Source organism: Dermacentor variabilis, chromosome 11 (assembly GCF_050947875.1).
Source record: "Dermacentor variabilis isolate Ectoservices chromosome 11, ASM5094787v1, whole genome shotgun sequence".
Classification (NCBI taxonomy): domain Eukaryota; kingdom Metazoa; phylum Arthropoda; class Arachnida; order Ixodida; family Ixodidae; genus Dermacentor; species Dermacentor variabilis.
Genome location: NC_134578.1, coordinates 5,280,174 through 5,298,311, shown reverse-complemented (window position 1 = coordinate 5,298,311; position 18,138 = coordinate 5,280,174). Strand labels below are relative to the sequence as shown.

The 18,138-nt window shown below is 42.4% G+C and overlaps 1 protein-coding gene across 2 annotated transcripts in view; it reads left to right on the top strand.

The window, feature by feature from the left end:
- The window catches only part of LOC142564539 (uncharacterized), a 91,566-nt gene extending 74,544 nt beyond the window's left edge, over positions 1-17,022 (top strand). The window contains exons 11-14 of one of the 2 annotated variants that reach the window (XM_075675563.1): positions 4,119-4,523; positions 6,056-8,835; positions 10,864-10,939; positions 16,648-17,022. In XM_075675563.1, the coding sequence (XP_075531678.1) occupies positions 4,119-4,523; positions 6,056-8,835; positions 10,864-10,939; positions 16,648-16,751 (3,365 nt within the window). In that variant the 3' untranslated portion in view covers positions 16,752-17,022. Of the gene's footprint in view, positions 1-4,118; positions 4,524-5,953; positions 8,836-10,863; positions 10,940-16,647 lie in introns of both variants that reach the window. The other variant, XM_075675562.1, reaches the window with a different exon arrangement.
- The last annotated feature ends 1,116 nt before the right edge of the window (positions 17,023-18,138 follow it).

Sequence of the window (18,138 nt, the reverse complement as noted above, 5' to 3'; positions counted from 1 at the left end):
GTTCTTGGCAGTCTGGGCAATTTGCCGGGATGTCTGAGTTATAGTGACTCAGTAGGCCTCGTGAAGGATACGAGTCCGTTTGTAGCATTCGAAACGCGGCCGCCTGCGCGCGTTCGAGTTTGGAGTGCGGGAGCGGATATTTCATTCTGCCTTTTTACTCAACTCAGAAGTTGAGTAAAAAAATTTTTATGGTAGGTTTTGTTCATACGGCATGTAAGCCAGAAAATTAGCACTTTCTCCATTTGGTAAGGTGCAAAAGTCTCTGTCATGCTCCCTTTTTTCGTTGTACTTGCTGTGACCATAATCACTGGGCAGGCTGTTTACTTACCATCCCAAGCACAAGTTTGGAGACAGCAGCAGCCACAAACCATGTTTATTCTCTTTTATGCTGGCTGTGCAACGACCAGGAATTGAGGCATGTATTTGAATACATACTTGTGTACTGCACCTCATATTTCAGGCTGTATGTTGTTGCCGTGAAATTTATATATATATATATATATATATATATATATATATATATATATATATATATATATATATATATATATATATATATGTGCATATTTTCAGCATCGGTGAGTCATACAAAGCCTGACAAGTACTGCTCTTATATTGTGTTTGAATTGAAAGGGCAATAGCTGCCCAAAACATTTTGAGATTAAAGGCGTACTGATACACATAATTTTGAAGTTGTAAAAGCTACCATACACTTCTCATGCACAAAATAATAAAATCTAGTATGTATCAAGAACTGAAAGTTGGGTGAGTTGGTGTGCATGGTTAGGAAAAGTGTGAAGCTTGGGAAGCAAAAGATATTTAATTTGATATTAAAATATGTAGTTGGCCTGCATTTCATTTTTACACAGAGAATCAAGGAAGAGATGATGTGAAAGAAGGTACAAAAGCGCAAAAACTATGAACAAGTACCAACTTGAACAAGTACCAACTATCCTTGTTTGTTGCATTGCTGAAGTTGATACCAAAATTGTCTCACAATACCAGACCTAATGTCATCGACACTATTGTAATGTCATGACAGAGCAAAATTTACTGGTGTCGTGTAACAGTGAAGCTAGGTATGATCATGTTGCTCGTAAAAAACATGAAAGGGAGCGGTGCGAACATCCTTTTCAGACTGCGCTTGTAAGTGGCAGCTGTAATTGAGATTTTAAAACAGCTCAAAACAGCAGGAGACCAGCTGAAGAAAGACGCAGCACTGACTCGAAACTAATGAGCAGTTAAGGGAACATACCTGTAGTGCACCCTTGGCGACATCTTGTGACCTTGGCATTCATTTCCATGAGTGCAACAATGAGGTTGTTAAACATCACCAAGACCAGCTAACACAAGATATTCTCTAGGCCTTCTAAATTGGCAGGTTAGGCGCCATCGCGATTCCAAATCTAAGACGGCGCTACACAGGAAGTTCGGCTGCAGCAATCTGGGGACTTTTTGCTGGAGACTTCTAATGTGCATTTGCCTAGGTACTACGTAGGACTGTTTCACTTTGGCGTGTTTATGCACTGCTTAAACTTGCATCCATATGTGATCATAGTGGCTAATACAGAGTCTGTAGATGGCAAATTGAAAGTTTTTTGTCGTCGGTGGTAGGCCCGTGCCACTGGGGCACACACAAGGTTTGCTGCTTCGCAGTGCGCCTTTGGCACTTCTCAAGTGGCAGGGTCGTCGGTGACAGGACATAGGACTGCTCTGCATATTTGTCACTCAACCACGAAGAACTCCAGTGTAACGCAGGAATGGATATTTTACAATAAAATGAATTAGCAGTAACAACATGCTATTATTCATCAGTCTATGGCGTCTAAAACAGCACCTACCTAACCAAACCCTGCATCTTGCGCCTGGTTGATTCGCTCCCCTTGGCAGCAACCTTACCTATCAGGCCTGGTGATGAAGCACAGGAAAAGGAACAGCTACTGCAAAAGTCATAGGGGAAGGTGGTATAATAATGCAGAAATGTTTTTTTTTAATTAAATCCATTGAACACACAATTCGAACGAATGACATCCTAGTCGTGAGAGCAATGCTTTGGCAGAGTGCCACGAAACTCGAATGAAGAGTGAGCTTATACCACAGTATTTATCCATTGTGGGGTAGTACAGCTAGGCTGGGGACAAACAGTGCAAAGCGCAGCCTCCTCCATAGTAGTTATGCAAATGCACATTAAAAGCAAGAGTCCTCAGCAAAATGTCCTCAGATTTCTGCCCAGGAACTTCCGGTGTTGCGCTGTCTTCGATTTAGAATCGTGGTAGGTAACACGTGTCGGGAAGCCTTCAGTTGCTTTGTTGAGCAAACAGATTGATTTTCTGGTTTCTTGACTTTGCATGGGTTATGCACATGCTCTGTACAGCTATATAGTAACAATATTTCTAAGTCCTTTTTGTCCTTCATTTGTCTTAGACTACGTAAGCATATGTTGCACTGTTGTGCTTATTAAACCTTAGTTGTGAGCATTGTGTGTGTGTCTTTCTTTGGTTTCCCATTGTTTTTCGCTGTTTTAACATCCCAACTATTGTACCAACTCACCCAATCTTCTGCTTTGGCAGCTGCAGCAATCACAGGAGTGGAGTGAGCCAGTGTGTCTGACATCATGACGCATGCACTTTCCAGTTAAAACAAAACTTGATCATAATAAGTATCATAGTAAACTGTTCAGGCCACACTGATGCGTACCACCATTCCTTTTAAGGTTTAAAGGGTTTAGTCCTTCATGTAACAATCAGATCACAAGTCGTAAATGTAATGGCAGTACTGCTTTAAGGCATCATTAAACATAAAATTTCTGCTCACTCATACTAGCTAAGAGCTATTCTGCAGATGCTTTTTTAATCTTGATACCGCAGCTGCTGTTAGTAATCTCATTTTGAAATTGAATTGGTGCAAAAACCTTTCCTACTTTCCTTCCTTCCTTTCATTTACCTTCCGTTCATAATCTGCTTCCTTCACAGTCAAAGCAAATGTAGAGTGTTCCGCTTCATCACCTGAACCTTGTGCAGGCATTTTATGTGGTGCCACCCATTATTTTGGGTCATAGAAAAAAGTTATGCTAGCATGCGTTTGGTAGTGCACAGCAGTTGTAAAATTTTATGCCTCTAGGAGCTTGTTCTCTTCGTGCAAAAGTAATTGTCTGCATTCTTGAAGGTTTTCCTTTCTTTAAATATGCATTCACGGTGCATTGAGGTTGAAAATGCCCTGCATGTCAGATTGTTTCATGCTGTCCTCGACAGGAAACCATTGTGTACTCAAGGTGAAAGGGGAATGCCTGAAAGTATGCTCTAAAATTTTTTTGCAGCCTTTGGGGCTAACCTTTTGTCCCCAAACAATAATCGCTGTCAATCTTGCATGCACTTTCCTTATTTAGCGCAGCATGCCTAATACTTTCCTCTTAAGCATGCTATGTCACGCGGAAACGTGCATGCAGCTTTTGATGTGACGGTAGCAAGAGTGCAGCATTAAAGAAAGGGAGTGCTTGCAGAATAATTTATTGTATGGAGAAAAGGTAAGCTTCAAAAAGTGCAAATTTTTCTTAAAGTGTATAGTGACTACAGTGATGCCGTAAAGGGTGTAAAAGGTAGCTAAGAGTTAACATTAAAGGGTTATCTTAATTGTTTCATAAATTGAATGAAGGGTGTGCATTTCAAAAGGTGTAAAGTGAGTTCCCATGATGGGACAAAGGGCCTGCTTGTTTTGTTTTGATGGTGTTTGATGGTGTAACCTTTACAGTCCCATCATGTCTTTATTTTTGGTAAACATGGTTGAATTGTTTTTCTGCTGTTTGCATTGCATGGGAACGAAGTCTATTCAGGTGGCATGTCACCTTTATCCTCAATTCCTTGGCAGAAGTATTGTTCCTAGTATGCTCAGTGCCTTAAAATTGTTGCAATCTTTTGCTTAAATATTGCAGTCAAACTTCATTATAATGAACTCAAATAAAATGGAGCAAATTTAAAATTTTTTTCACCAATATTGGTATGTAATGAATGTATAATATATAGACATAATGAAGGCACCTTCGTGTCAGATGCAACTTCGTAATAGCTGGAATATTATTGCTGCAATAGGTGGGGACATATGGTCTCTCTTTTGCTGCGCAGCTTCAGCCCAGGTGCCAACGACGGCCACCGCAGCCACAGTCAAGCCGCCCTCGGCTCCAACGCTGTCTGTCGCACAAGCTCCACGCAAGCAGGCCCTGAAGTCTGGAGTTGTGGCCAAGGTCACTTCACTGCCAAGCGTGCCTGGGGCCAGCATGACTGAAGAGGACATGGACCTGAAGCTTCTTGGCATTGAGCGGGATGATATTCAGCCAATCGCTCCAGTAAAGCCACCACCAGCATATGGTCCAGCACCGCCCCCGCCACCAGTACAGTTGCCAAACCTATCGGTGCCACCACCCATGTTCCCGGTGCCACCACCGAAGCGTACCTTGTTGCCACCACCACAGTACCTGGCCACTGTGCCACCACCGACTCTGGCACCCTTGAACGTACCGCCACCCACAGGTGAGATTCTTGTTCTTGCGCTGTACGCACAGGCTGCCATGTTAGTTCCATCGCTGGAATTTTTTGCCTTCTTCTTCTTTGCCAAGCTAGACCAGTGAATGAAAGGCTGCATATACAGATCAGGATTAGAGGCAGAGATGCTGCACTTAGCTTCAGGTTTTCCTTCGAGGTTAAGGCAGACAAGTGGAGGAAGCTCATTACAGTATTTTCTAAATGAGGTGGCCAGTTGAACCTGTCACGCTGCACTTTAAAGGGACACAAGGAGAAACACTCAAATCAGCGTAGACTAATAAAGTATTCTATCAGAACTCTGTTTGGTAATTTCATGGTAATAGGTTGATTATTAGAAGAGAATGTCAAAAAGAAAGATATTTTCTTTAATTTCGCATCGAAACACCAGTGCTGATACGTAAGTGTGACATTGCTGGTTTCAAGGTATTTTTGTATTTGGGCTGTCATGGCAGAGTAAAAGCTGTTGAAACTTTCTGAGTGCAGTAATTGGCTCCTTTAGAATTTGGTGTAGCCCATATAAAAAATTAACTAGGCCTTAGCAGAAGCTGTCAAAATCCATCGTGTCACAGCAAGCTACTGTGAGAAATTCAAGGTGGTGGCACCGCCCGTCTTTCATTATTGTGCTTTTTCTGGCTTATCAAGCCTCCTCTTACAGTAAGAGTGGCTTTTCTTGGTATTTCAGGCTAACCTGCTAATACAGATTAACCTATTTTTCTCTTTAATGTCCCTTTCAAGTTCCTTTTCCTTCCTCCCTGATGATTAGGATAATGTGCTTGCATCCCAAAACAGTGAAATCATTTCCCAACATCTGCTGTTAGGCTGTAAAGCTCTCTATCATCTACAGCCTTGCATTGGAACCTAAATAGCTGTAGTCATGATGACCACACAAAATTTAATGCTTAGGTTGCAGCAGTAGATTTGTGCCTGACTGCTTTTGTGAGTTTGGGAGGCATGCGTAGCTTTATGTGTAAGGAATTCAACCTGACATTCAGCATGTGCAACAGACGCACAGGTTCGCATAGGATGCAAGCTATCCTAGCCTAAATACAGTCTAGATAGTCCTGAAACAAAATGCAGCATTGTAACATAATGCACTAACCTTGTCAAAGCTGATTGTGCTTTATTTTACATCAGAATAGGAAGTCTTCAAGGTCAGTGGCATGTAATGAGTGCATGGTGCTTAGGCTCAGTACTTTGATTTCTGCAAGTCTTTGCAAGACATTATCTTCAAACACATTTGAAACAGTAGCTGTCAGCTTCGAAAGTAAGTCAAAACAAAGCACATCAGTTAGAGAAATTATTCAAAAGTAACACTGTGTGCCGCTTGGGTAATTGTGCATTATTCTTAATGCAGTAATGTCTTTTTCATTCTACCAGTTTTCTCAGCGGCTAATGAGGTGCCATAAAACTCATTTCAGCTACCTTGCATGTGAGGCCTCATTTACTAACCCATGGCAGACCTTTTGTGGAAAATGCTGGCTACGTCAAGCCCAACAACAACAGGGTTACATGTAACACAGTGGTGCCCCTGCAAGTGTTGCGGCTGCCACCCCCGCCACCACCTGATGAGCCAGAGCCACCAGCAGTGCCAGTAACAACAACAGGAAACACGACTGTTCAGAGGCCCACCAACCTCACTCCCATCCAGAAGGCTGCACCCACCAGTTGTGCAACACCCACTGCTAAAGAGCCCCAGGAGTTGACACAAGCTGCTGAACCTTCCGTTGACTCCAGTGATGGGAAAGATGCAAGTGCCACAACTACCGAAGCAGCTGCAAAGTTGGAGAAAGCCAGTGCAGGTGATGTTAAGCCTGTAACAACTGTGATTGATGCAAAAGCCACCGAGCTGCCTACTGAAGGTGCGAAATCAAGAGCAAATGTGGACGTGAAGTTTGCTACTGCTGCTAATGTTGCGAAATCAGGAGCAGAAGATCCGGACAGTAAAGTTGCTACTGCTGCTGACATTGCGACACCAGAAGCAGCAGATGCGGGCGTGAAGGTTGCTACTGCTGCTGACGTTGCGAAACCAGAAGCAGCAGATGCGGGCGTGAAGGTTGCTACTGCTGCTGACGTTGCAAAACCAGAAGCAGCAGATGCGGGTGTGAAGGTTGCTACTGCTGCTGACATTGTGAAAGCGGAAGCAGAAGATGCGGACGTGAAGATTGCTACTGCATCTGATGTTATGAAACCAGAAGCAGAAGATGCGAATGTGAGGCTTGCTAGAGCTGCCGAAGTTGCGAAACCAGAAGCAGAAATTGCAGATGTGAAGGTTGCAGTTGCTGCTGATCTTGTGAAACGAGAAGCAGGAGATGCTAACATGAAGGTTGCTACTGCTGCTGATGTTACAAAACCAGAAGCAGAACATGCAGACATGAAGGTTGCTACTGCTCCTGATGTTGTGAAACCAGAAGCAGAAGATGTAGATGGGAAGGTTGCTACTGCTGCCAATGTTGTGAAACCAGAAGCAGAAGATGTGGATGTGAAGGTTGCTCCCCCTGCTGCTGATGTTGCCTTGGAGAGTGCCGCTCAGCCTGTTAATGAGTCAGTCAATAAAGCTGTGGCTACGAAACCATCAGAGCCATCACAAGGTGAAGCCTTACAGTATCCTGAACCTCATGAAGTGACAGGGCTTGAAGAGGTTGCACCAATATCCTCAGACAGTTCACTTGCCATAAGCGAAAGCTGTGTGGGCACAACCATGGCTGATGTTCCTAGCTCTGCCATTGAAAATGAAGGTGATAAGACCGAAGATAAATTTGAAGCCTCTATGATCTCTCAACAGCAGGTCCATGCCGATGTTTCCCTAAATCAGGAGAGCGAGGCAGTGCCATGCCCTTCTGTTCAGACAGAAGCCGCTGAAGCTAATGCTGAACACACCACCGCTAGCTCCACAAGTGAGAAGGACTTGAAACTGAATGAGAACACACATCAGCTGTATAGTAAAGAAACAAGCGATGCAGAAAATATGCAAGTTACAGAGCAGTCTGGAACTAGCAGTTCTAGTTCCGCTTTGCAAGGGCAGCAAATCCCAGCTGTTAGCGCAACCATTGAAGCTAACAAAGCAGACATGGTAATTGAAAGCAGCGGCTCAAGTTTACTAAACATTTTAGGAACAGTGAGTGAGGGACAGGGTCATACAGCGCCCTCTTATGACTCAGAAAAAGTTGCCTTTAGTTTGTCAGAAAGCGATCTGTTAAGTTGTGATTTTAGCTTGCAAGCTGGTCCAGCATCAATAGGAACAGGTGAGGAAACCGTATTTGCTGAAACTAGAAACACTCAGCCTGAGGAGCTTTCGGCAGGCAAGAATGTGATTGCAGACTTCAGCTTGGAGGACAAGACTGACACTGCTGAAGATATGTCAGATGTTGAAAATGAAGCAAAGAACGTTGTAACAAGTTCAGGTATTTTAAGGGGCGAGACATTGATTCCAGAAGACCAGAATTTTGAGGGAGATTCATGTTCAAGTGCCACCACTGAGATTGAGGAAAATGTTTCAAGTGGAATGGAGGTCAAATATGGAGACAGTGAGGAGCCTTCAATTGAAAAGAATGAGATGTTTCATGAAGAGAGTACAATGCTCGCTACCAAAGAGGAAGAGCTGCTAGACATGAACACTGAAGGGCTAATTGTTGCAGATGTATCGGAAAATAATACAGTCACGAGCGAAAAAGTTGTTTTAGAGTGTGTAGACAGTACAGGCAACACTGAGAATTATGCAGATCTACCTGTCGGTAATTTCAAAGACAGTGAAAAATTCATTGAAGATGTAGAAGCAGCCAGTGCCACCAGCTGCACACAGGTGGCTATGGAAGATGCCACTACAACACAGTTTGTCCAATGTGAAGAAGAGGCAAGCACTGTAATGGAAGAGGGGGAAGTGTTGAGCAGCGTAGCCAAAGCAGGAGAACATGCAGAACACATGGCTGATGCAAGTGAAAACTGCCTAGAGTTTGGCAGTGCAAGCAAAACGCTTGATTGCCAAGCTGATGCTGTGGTGCCATTTGTATCATTTGATGAGCCGTCCACCGCAGGAGATTGCTCTGTGCCCGTAGTGACAACACTGGGCCTGGACAGCCTTCTGGACGACTGCCCAGACTGGAAAACGGCCATTTTGGATGCCACTGACACCCTTGACGACAGTATGCCAGGGGAGGGACTCTTTAACAGCGCCTCTGTTTCAGCGGAGCCACTGGTCAGCGCAGTGGCTGTGGGGGGTGTGGCTCGAGACAGTGCAGGATCTGAAGACAAGCCCAGCGACGGAGACTTTGAGGCGAGCGGCCAGCTGCTGCAGCCAGATTTGGTGAGTCCCAGCAGGACTGTGCATCTCAGCATTCTTACCTTTCATTATTTCCAGTCTCTACCGTTAATCATTTCTGGTGGGTTACTGTTTTTATGTTCATTGCTCTCTGCGTTTTCCAAGAGTATTTAACATATGAAGTGGTACGCCAAGAGGTAGATAAGGCACTTTGAACTTCCATGGTGGCTCGGTGGCTATGGCACTCTGCTGCTGACCCCAGGGTCAAAGCTTCAATGCCTGGCCACCGTGGCCACATTGCAGCGGGAGCAGAAGGCAACGATGCTTGTGTACTTATGTTTAGGTTGCATGTTAAAGAACCCCAGGTAACTAAAATTAATCTAGAACCCTCCATTATGGCATCCCTCATAATTAAGTGTGTAGTTTGAGGACGTACAGCAGAACGTTGACATCTATAGTAATGACAGCCTGTGGACTTCCATGATGCTGCATGTAGCGAAGTAATCACAACATTTAATTTTTCAGAGCTGTTTCATCTTGTGCCCTATAGGAAGGGCTGTCTTAAGCACATACTATATGGTCATGATCCAGTTTTCATGCTTCTGATATTTTCATGATGCAAGGAAGAAACTCATTAGCAGCTAGAGTTGATTTTTGTAGTTTGTATTGCTGTGAAGAATGCTGCCTTAAGTCGACTGCAACTTTGTGTCTGAAGTTCTCACACTATTCAAAAGAAAGCCACTTTCTGCTTAAAAAAGTAACAGCTCACATATATGAGAATGCATTTTTTTTAGTTTAGAACTTGCCTGTGGTAAACTTCTGAATCAGCTGTTACAAATAATTTCATCTTTTGACCCGACTTATTGCATGTTAAAATTTTAAAATACCCAAATTGGGCCCAAACGATTATTTGAAACAGCAATATCTATTTCCCCTTCTAGTAAAATGACCAAATTGGAGGTCACACCATCTTGTATGTTGACATATGTTGTTCACAAATTTTGAACCAATCTTCTTATTCTTCAGCCACCAGTATATTGTTTTATGTGAGAAACTGGCTTGCCTAGTTACATTTGCATGTTGCGTTTTGAATGTTAGCAGTTGAGTGTGTCATGTTTGAAGTGCCTTGGAAATGTTGCATAACGTTTGTTTCTCTTTCAGCAAATATTGGACAGTTTGTTCAAAATCTGTCCATGCCAAATAGGCTCAAGGTGGCAGTCTATGTTGGCACCTTGCCGCCTCCTCGACCAGAAGTGATGTTTGCATTGCGCGATTGCGTTAATGATCGTCCTCATAGCCACATTGCCTTCGCCTAAGCTTACAAAAAACTACGCTCTGCCGTGATCATTTCACCACAAGTTTGGCTCTCCATTAGTAAAGCAAAGTTTTTATAACAGCGTCGTCAGGGAGAACAATGCGAGCAGCGATCAAAAAGATGTGGCAAGGTCACCTGATCTGGGGCGTGTTGGCCGATGGTTTTCGTGCAAAGCACCAATGGATGGTTTAGACTGCAGATGCCATCAAAGCAGTTCGGTGAATCGTGAAGTAGCTGTTTTGCACTAAAACCGATATGTTTCGATGTGATGGCCTAGCGTAAGTATCTTCTTCGGTCACTTGTTTTTATTGCCACTTGGCCTTTTGTCAAGTGTGTTTTGCTAGTATCCTTCTTGTGGGAACAGTGTGTCCACTTTCTCCTCAATGCCAGCTTTGTAAGGACATTTAACAAAGTTGCATGGGACATGAAGGTACCTTCGGGATATTCAATATTTTTTATAAGCATGTATTTGTTACGTACTGATATCAGCAAGACAATATTAAATTCACTTTGTTATATTCAATATATTCATGTTTATTATAATGAGGTTGCACTGTAGTATTTCAGGAACAAACACATTCTGTTCCCTCAAGTGGATGCACTTCGTGCTCTTTGTGAAATACATTGTGCTTGCCCTAATAACTTGTGCCATTAGACTCTCCACATGATATTTTGGGTTGTCGTGAAATGCATCTTTGTTGTTCTCTTTCTTTTGTCCCATGTCCCTGCAAAACCATTTGGGACGATCAATCCGACAGGGTGAAGTGCCACTCGAAGATGCGTCACTAGGTGCTGCTGAGCCAGTGCTTGATGATGCCAAAACTTCTACTGAAGGTGCGATATCACCAAGCACATATTGCCTTGTTGGCGAACGCATTTATGCTAGGCATGCGCTTTGTTAAAACAACCTTTGTAGAACTTTTGTAGAAAAAAGTGCAGTTCACTTTGTACAAAATCCATGTTTATTTAGTGCTTTTATGTTTCTTGCACCTTTCAAAGGGACCCTGAAACGATTTTGATGATCTTGTACAAACATACCGAATCATTAGAGTAGGTCCTTTTGATCATTAAGTGATGGATTTAAGTGCGCCGCATAAAGTAATTTATTATAAGGTTTTAAAACTGTATCGCTGCTGATTGCACTGGTTCGTCTCTCCTCAGTTTTCAGCAGCCCCCTCCCAATTCACGGTGTTAGCCCAATTAATGTCAGTTGGGCGACCTACCCATTTGGCTACCCAGGCCACATAGATAATTTTTCCAACTTTATGGTTAACAATGTTGTTCATAATAGTTGGAATGTTGCTTAATTTGTTTCTGTAAAGGAAGTAACAGAGGATACACAACAACAATTTATCACTACACTCAAGCACTTCTGGCACACAGCAGTTGTGGTCTGCTTGTGTTACAATGTTCTTCACGCTGACGCGAGCGGCGCCGTCAGTGTTGGTCTCGAGCTTCCTCTTTGCGAGAACCAGTCCTTATGTTGTGGACTGCAAATATAGCAATAGGTGACATGTCAAGCTGCGACGTCGCGTCCCTTTGCAATGAAACATGCGGGTGGAGTGGCTGCAGCGCATCAGGCTGTTGGTATCCAGTGGGCACCAGCATCTACGTGTTTGCAGCCATCATTTTGGGCTGGTGTATTGCTAATATAAGTCGAACACATTTATAACGATGCCAATTATAACTATTTATCGGTTATAACGACCACATTTAGTGCATTTATAATTTCGCTACCCTTCCTGTGGAAACTGCTTCCAGATATAGCATACATTTTTTGCATCGCCATACTGCTACAACAAATGCTTCGAACCCAATCACGGTAAAAAAAGGCACATGTGAAGTACCAAAAGCACAGAAGCGTGACCAAACTGGACGCATAGCAGTGCGTCCCATTCCAGTCCAACTGCAACAATGGTGCGACCTTTGAGATGAGCGAGCAACTGCCTCATGCAGATTCTGGAAGCTGCGAAGAAGGTCAAACGTTTTCAAGGCATGCCTCCAGGGTGAAGGCATGCCGCCACGCAATGGTCGGCAGTTACTATGCCATTATGAGGAGATCACGATTTGGCATGGCAGCACTTCATTTATGAGTTGCCAATAGCTGATAATGGTTTGTGATGATCTTTCACCTTTCGAACATCTTTTTTTCCCGAAGCAACATAGCGTAATTTTACAGCTCTTGTGTGGTTGTTGCACAGTCATAATGCTGAGACCGAGATGTCCAAGACCTTCACACAATGGCAGCATGCCGCAGTAGTTTCCGAAGGTTACGCTTCCAGCCAACTATAATGCTTCTCTCTTGTGTGCAGAATACAGTCATGTCCCGCTGTTTGTAAAATATATCACAAGCTCTCGAACAAAAAATGGTGGCCACACTTGCAGTTTCTGAATGACAGGTGATCGAAACAGAGTGCTGTTTTGAAAGAGCTACACAACGCCGCTTTTTGTTCTTTAGATAGACATTTCTAACGGAAGTTTGCAGCTGGGTGTGGGAACGGACCAGGAACAAAAATGACACTGAAAATCTGGTTTTTGGACCATAGTGCTGCCGAATTGTAACTGCTGATGCCAGCTTCAGTGTGGTTAATTTTTTTTCGTTTGTAAGGGCCAGTCCATGTACTATAATGAACTACCGATAAAATGAACACTTATTGTGGAACCATCGAGTTTGTTATAAACGTGTTCAGCTGTAGAAAGTTTTGATGTGTCCAGTATTCAGGTGAACGTGAGCACAAGTGAACTGGACGTTTTACCAAATGAGTGGAGGCACAAACAGGGACAGCCTGCACAATGCAGCCACAGAGCTCAATGAAACAAGCACAGAGCTAATATAGCAGTAACCAAGTATATTCTATTTTGTTACTGGCGTAAATATTCAGCAGGAGTGTGATCGAACACATTGGCTTTTTAAATGTTTAATATGTTTTACACTTGATTACAGCAGTAGTAGCTCTGTGTTTGGCTGGTTAAGCTTTGCACCACCAGGCGGCTGCACTGAGCTCAATCAGACAAGCACAAAGCTAATATGGCAGTAACCAACGTGGACGGCCTTTGCAGGCTACTCAGGCCACACACATTTACACTAAAGCCTGTTCATCACAGTGGTAGTAGTATGGAGGGGCTATACTTTACACTTTCAGACATCCATCAAAACGCCCAGGTCGCCTGCAGTTACCAGTATGCCAGACACGCTCGGTGCTGCGACAGAATGCTTGCAGTGCATGCCGCTTAGATAACTGTCATGGGTGATCAATGCCTAGTGGGCTAGTGGAGAGGTTGAATAGGCTTAGTGTGCTGGCTCCAAGACAACCACAAGTAGATGACATCACATCATGACGCAGAGCCAGTGAAGGTGGAGCTTAGCCCTAATCACTTGGTGAATGAGTTGAGGAGGAAAAGCATGACCAGGGAGGAGGGAAGCTTGTAATCATCTATAGCTCTCAATATGAGATGCTTCACTTAAATTGTGGTGCTGATATTTTACTCTAGCTATACCCTATGCATCTACAAAATTTGTCCGAACCGTTTCAGGGACCCCTTAAAGGCTAACTGCAACAAAATTTGATTTTTGCATAATCAGTGATAAATGAATATGACAAGCTACTGAAGCAGTCTTGGAAAAGGCAGCAAGGGTGATAATTGCTGAATTTCCTTATTAACGGCCTTTTAGTAGCATCGAAGTAGAGGACACGTGCACCTAGTTGTTAAATCCCAGTAAGTGACCTCCGATTTTCAACACTCCGTAGGCGCTGCCGGATTACGAAAGTTATGCCCACATGTTGTACTGGTTTTCAGTATTCTGGTTCCAGTGTCAATTGCAACAAACCATAATGACAATGGTGCTTTTATTTGGTTTTTTTTTACAATTTTAGTGTCAAAAACATGTTTTTCTTTGCTTTTCATGGCACATCCACTCATAACTCAAAAGTTTTTGAATGTTGGCTGTTCTACATTTGCACTACCTGAAACTAGGCGTTTTACATGGTCTGAAATTTTGATGCAGTTAGCCTGTAATACTGCAGGAACTGGACTATAGTAGTATGCGCGTAAGCACTCAAAAATAAAGTTAATAACGATGTCTATTTATTTGTTTCATACCCCTCTCAAAAATTTTAGTGAAGCATCTAAATGGTTAATGAGGCATAGAGTTGTATTATGTGAGTATCTATGGGATACATTGCTCAAACAGGAGTAATTTACCATAATCCAAAATCGCAATTACCTTGTATGTCACTGTCAGGTGAAAGTCCACACTAAGCACATGTTGTGTCCTGTTTGTCATCTTTGGTGCATTTAGTTCTTTCCTTGTCAGTCACAAAGATACATATGTGGCCCACTACTCTCTTGGTATATCTGCTGATGATGTGCGTCTAGTTGTCTTTTATTTAGTCTTGTAAGAGCAAAATAGTGGTAAAATGTTTAAAGATGTCAGGATGTGGAGTGTGTTTGCTGGTAACATCAGCGTCTTTTGTCTGATCTACTGAAACAGAAATTGTCTGAAAAATTAGACAACACAGGGTTGTTGAGTTATAATTCTTATTGTTGAAGTGCTATAATATCTGTGCATTCTACCTGCTTTTTATCATATTGGGCTTTAGCTACAATGTTCTTTTTTCAAAATGTACACACCACATGCTGCATACTTAATAAGCTTCAGAGATAGTCTGACTAAACATGTGGAGATTCATTTTGAAGATCCTTTTCAGGTTCTGTCACTTTATTTAATGCTTTCCGGTGGAAGCTCTTTTATAATAGGGGATATTCAAAATGTCAAGCACCATCTATTGACATGTATCAAAGTGCCATTCGCCTTCAAGCCTAAGGCACGACAAGAAAATCGCTCACTCAACAGCGTGGCTACATGCATAGCTGCTGCTTTCATCATTGTTCTGTGGTATACTCCCAGTGCTGTTTGTTGCTATAGGCAAAGCAAGGGCTTTGTGGGAATGCTGGCAACAAGCTAGGCTTGTTTCTTTCGGCAGTAAGCATAATAAAATCGGTGAATAAAATATAAAATCTGCATGCTAAACAGTAGTCAGCACAGACATTTTCCATTTCGTTCCCTCTTTTCTGCTTGTTTACTATCCCTACATAAAAAGTATCCTCCCCAGTTTATTTCATTTTATTATCATAATTCTTTTTTTGCCACGTCAGCTTCATTTAAATTACTGCTCAAGCTGGAAAACACTTGCTTCCATAGAAGAAATTTTTGGAAATATGAACACTTGTTTAGTCTATGTGAGTGCAACTATTTTGTTTGACCTTTTATGTGAAGGCACTGCGGTTTTATACACTTCGAGCTCAAAACATAGTTTGGGAAATAGAATGAGAAACACCTTTAAATATTTTCTAAAAGAAGTAAAAATAAAGGAAACTTCTTAAAAGACAGCACGTCAACAAAAGTTTTATTTTGATTTCTACTGAAAGAAATGTGAACAAAAGCGCTTTGACATTTTTGCATAAGCGTGCAGCTGGGTAATTAATAATGCCATTTATTCACTCAAATGTTGTGAAAGCTCAGTAAAGTCCATCAGAGCAGGTTTTGCCATATGAGAAACCATGGAAGATGGGGTGCGGCATCAGTGCACGTCGCTCTACACTTAATAGCAGTTAAGCAAAGTCATAAGAATAGACAAGACCCGCGTACTCTGACTTCTAGCCGTCGCTGCTTCACCAAGCAGCACACAGTTGGATAGTGTGTGCGCTTGTTTCTGGTACTTTCATGTAGCATTTAATTATCGTGTACTTCATTTCCTGGCTGTTGTACTGAGACAGTGCAATATATAGTGTGCCTAACTGTGCGTTTACAGGGTTTTCTCATGATTTTGCCTGTGCTTGAAGCCACAGGGTCTGTAAACAGTGTCCTGTAAACAAGTCTTCAATGCTTTCGAATACCTGAAGCACAAAAGCAGTGCGTGGGACACAAATGAGAGAGAACATGTGCAACATTGTATCACATGAAAACAATGAAGTTCACTCTTCATTAATCGCAGGTTCATAAAGCAGTTTGTTTCATTTTAGTGATCTGAATGGTGACATAGTGGATAATCACCAAGCTGCTGAGTAAACACACACCATACAGGCTCTTTGCAACTGCAGCTCTGGGAAAATGGCTGGTGCGGCCAGTGTTGCCAGATCATTAAGCATTTGAATATCCCCTATTGAGGGTTTGGCAGCTAGTAATAACTTGAATGCAGTACAACACTGTTATTTCACATTGATAAATTGGTAGGCTAAAACTTTGTGTAGCTCACCTTCACCAATTACTTTATATTGCAACAATATGTTATCAGTTTATTGCTAATACTTACAGTACTGATTTATAATATTTATCTGTGCTACTATAGGTAGGTTAGGAATAGTGCATTGCTTATAAGGTTGCTACCACGTGCTCTGTATTTTTGTTATGTATGCTATTGTATTTAGTCAGAAACAGGCATTAATATTGGATACAAACTAAGCGTAAACCTATGCACTTCTTTGTTCAGATTTGTACGCAACTTTAAAAAGTGTTATTTCTTTAAAAATGAAAATCGCAGATGAATGTGTCCTGGATGGAGACTTCGCGGTGGTGGATGAATGCTCGGACGAGGTGGCGCCTAATGAAGACGACGATGGCATGGTTGTCATGGATCAAGCATGAATTGGGGACAGACGTGGTTGACTGTGTTTCGTTCTTTCTTTTCATCATCTTTTAAAGCATTTCTTACATTTATTTTGTTATGTCATTTGTTACTGCATACATTGTGCATTTGTTTGAATTTCCTTTGCTGGTAAACACATTGGGAATTACTCCTTGCCTTCAGTCAGCTATGTGTGATAGCAGCTCTGTGCAACCAGTCTCCCCTTTTGTGATCCCCTCCTGATTGTGTAATATGCCTTTCATGCATTCAATAAAGACATTATACCAAGACCGTATCTGAAGTATCCAACTGGAAGACCATAGCATTTGTGTGATGATGCTTTGGATTGTGAGGCATTGTCTGGAGAATGGCAGAGAGCCATTGCAAGGGATAATTTTTGTAGAATATGAATAGCAGGGGAAGCCCTGCGTGAAGAAGCCAGTATGTTCAAGAGCACGGCACAAAAAGAAGATTGTGAGCGTAAGTCTCTTTAGCTGCATGTCTTCTGTGACTTGTCAGCTCTGATTTGAATTTATTTGACCTTTGAAAAATTTTGGAGTGTATTTTTCAGCATTTGTTTTTTCTTGTTTACACTTCTGTGACAGAGTAACGGGCAGACAGTCCTTTTCAAAAAAAAAAAAAAAAGAACCGGTGTCACAAGGTAGGTTTTCAAGACAAATTATGGCACCTTCATCACCACAGAGAAGTTCATTGTCTGCGTTAAGACCTGGAAAGAATCATCAGCACCTTCAGGATGTCATCTCTCCTTTTTGAGGGGTTTTGAGTCTGCTGGGTGTTACCAAGATCATCATGGAACTCGGTGCAATTAAATTATTTTATATAGAACTGGTTCTGTTTTGAAATTTTGCTGGCAGAAGCAAGAGCTGCTGTAAAGCAAGCTCATTTTGTTGCTCATGGTGTAGCAGAAAATTGGGAGGAGTGACTGGCAGGAAAGCATCTGAATCTTGTGAGCAGGGCCAGGGAAGGGGTGCTGGAAGGGTACAACCTGAGCTTGTTATACAGGGTTGAGTATTTTAAGGCTGGACAAAAATTTTGGATATTAAAATTTTGAAATGTTTCGATGCCAGAGTGGCATCCAAACAATTAATCCAAGCAATTTAAGGGCAAATGAAGTATGGTCGTGCTGTCTAGTAGACAGGCTATGAAAATTGCACAACTTATTGAATGGTTAACAGACACGCCTGTATCAACATTGGCTCTAACCCAATACCTGCAGCTAAGCTCCGTCCAGTTGGGTCAGGAGCTGGGCGCGTGTGCCTCAAGATGAGCGGTAAATTCCGCAACGTGAAATTGCAGCACGTGATTCTCGTGAGCATGTGAGCACGAAACTCCATTCTCCACTCGCCAGTCTGTGCTGTGGCACTACTGTTGGAATGTGAAGTTTCA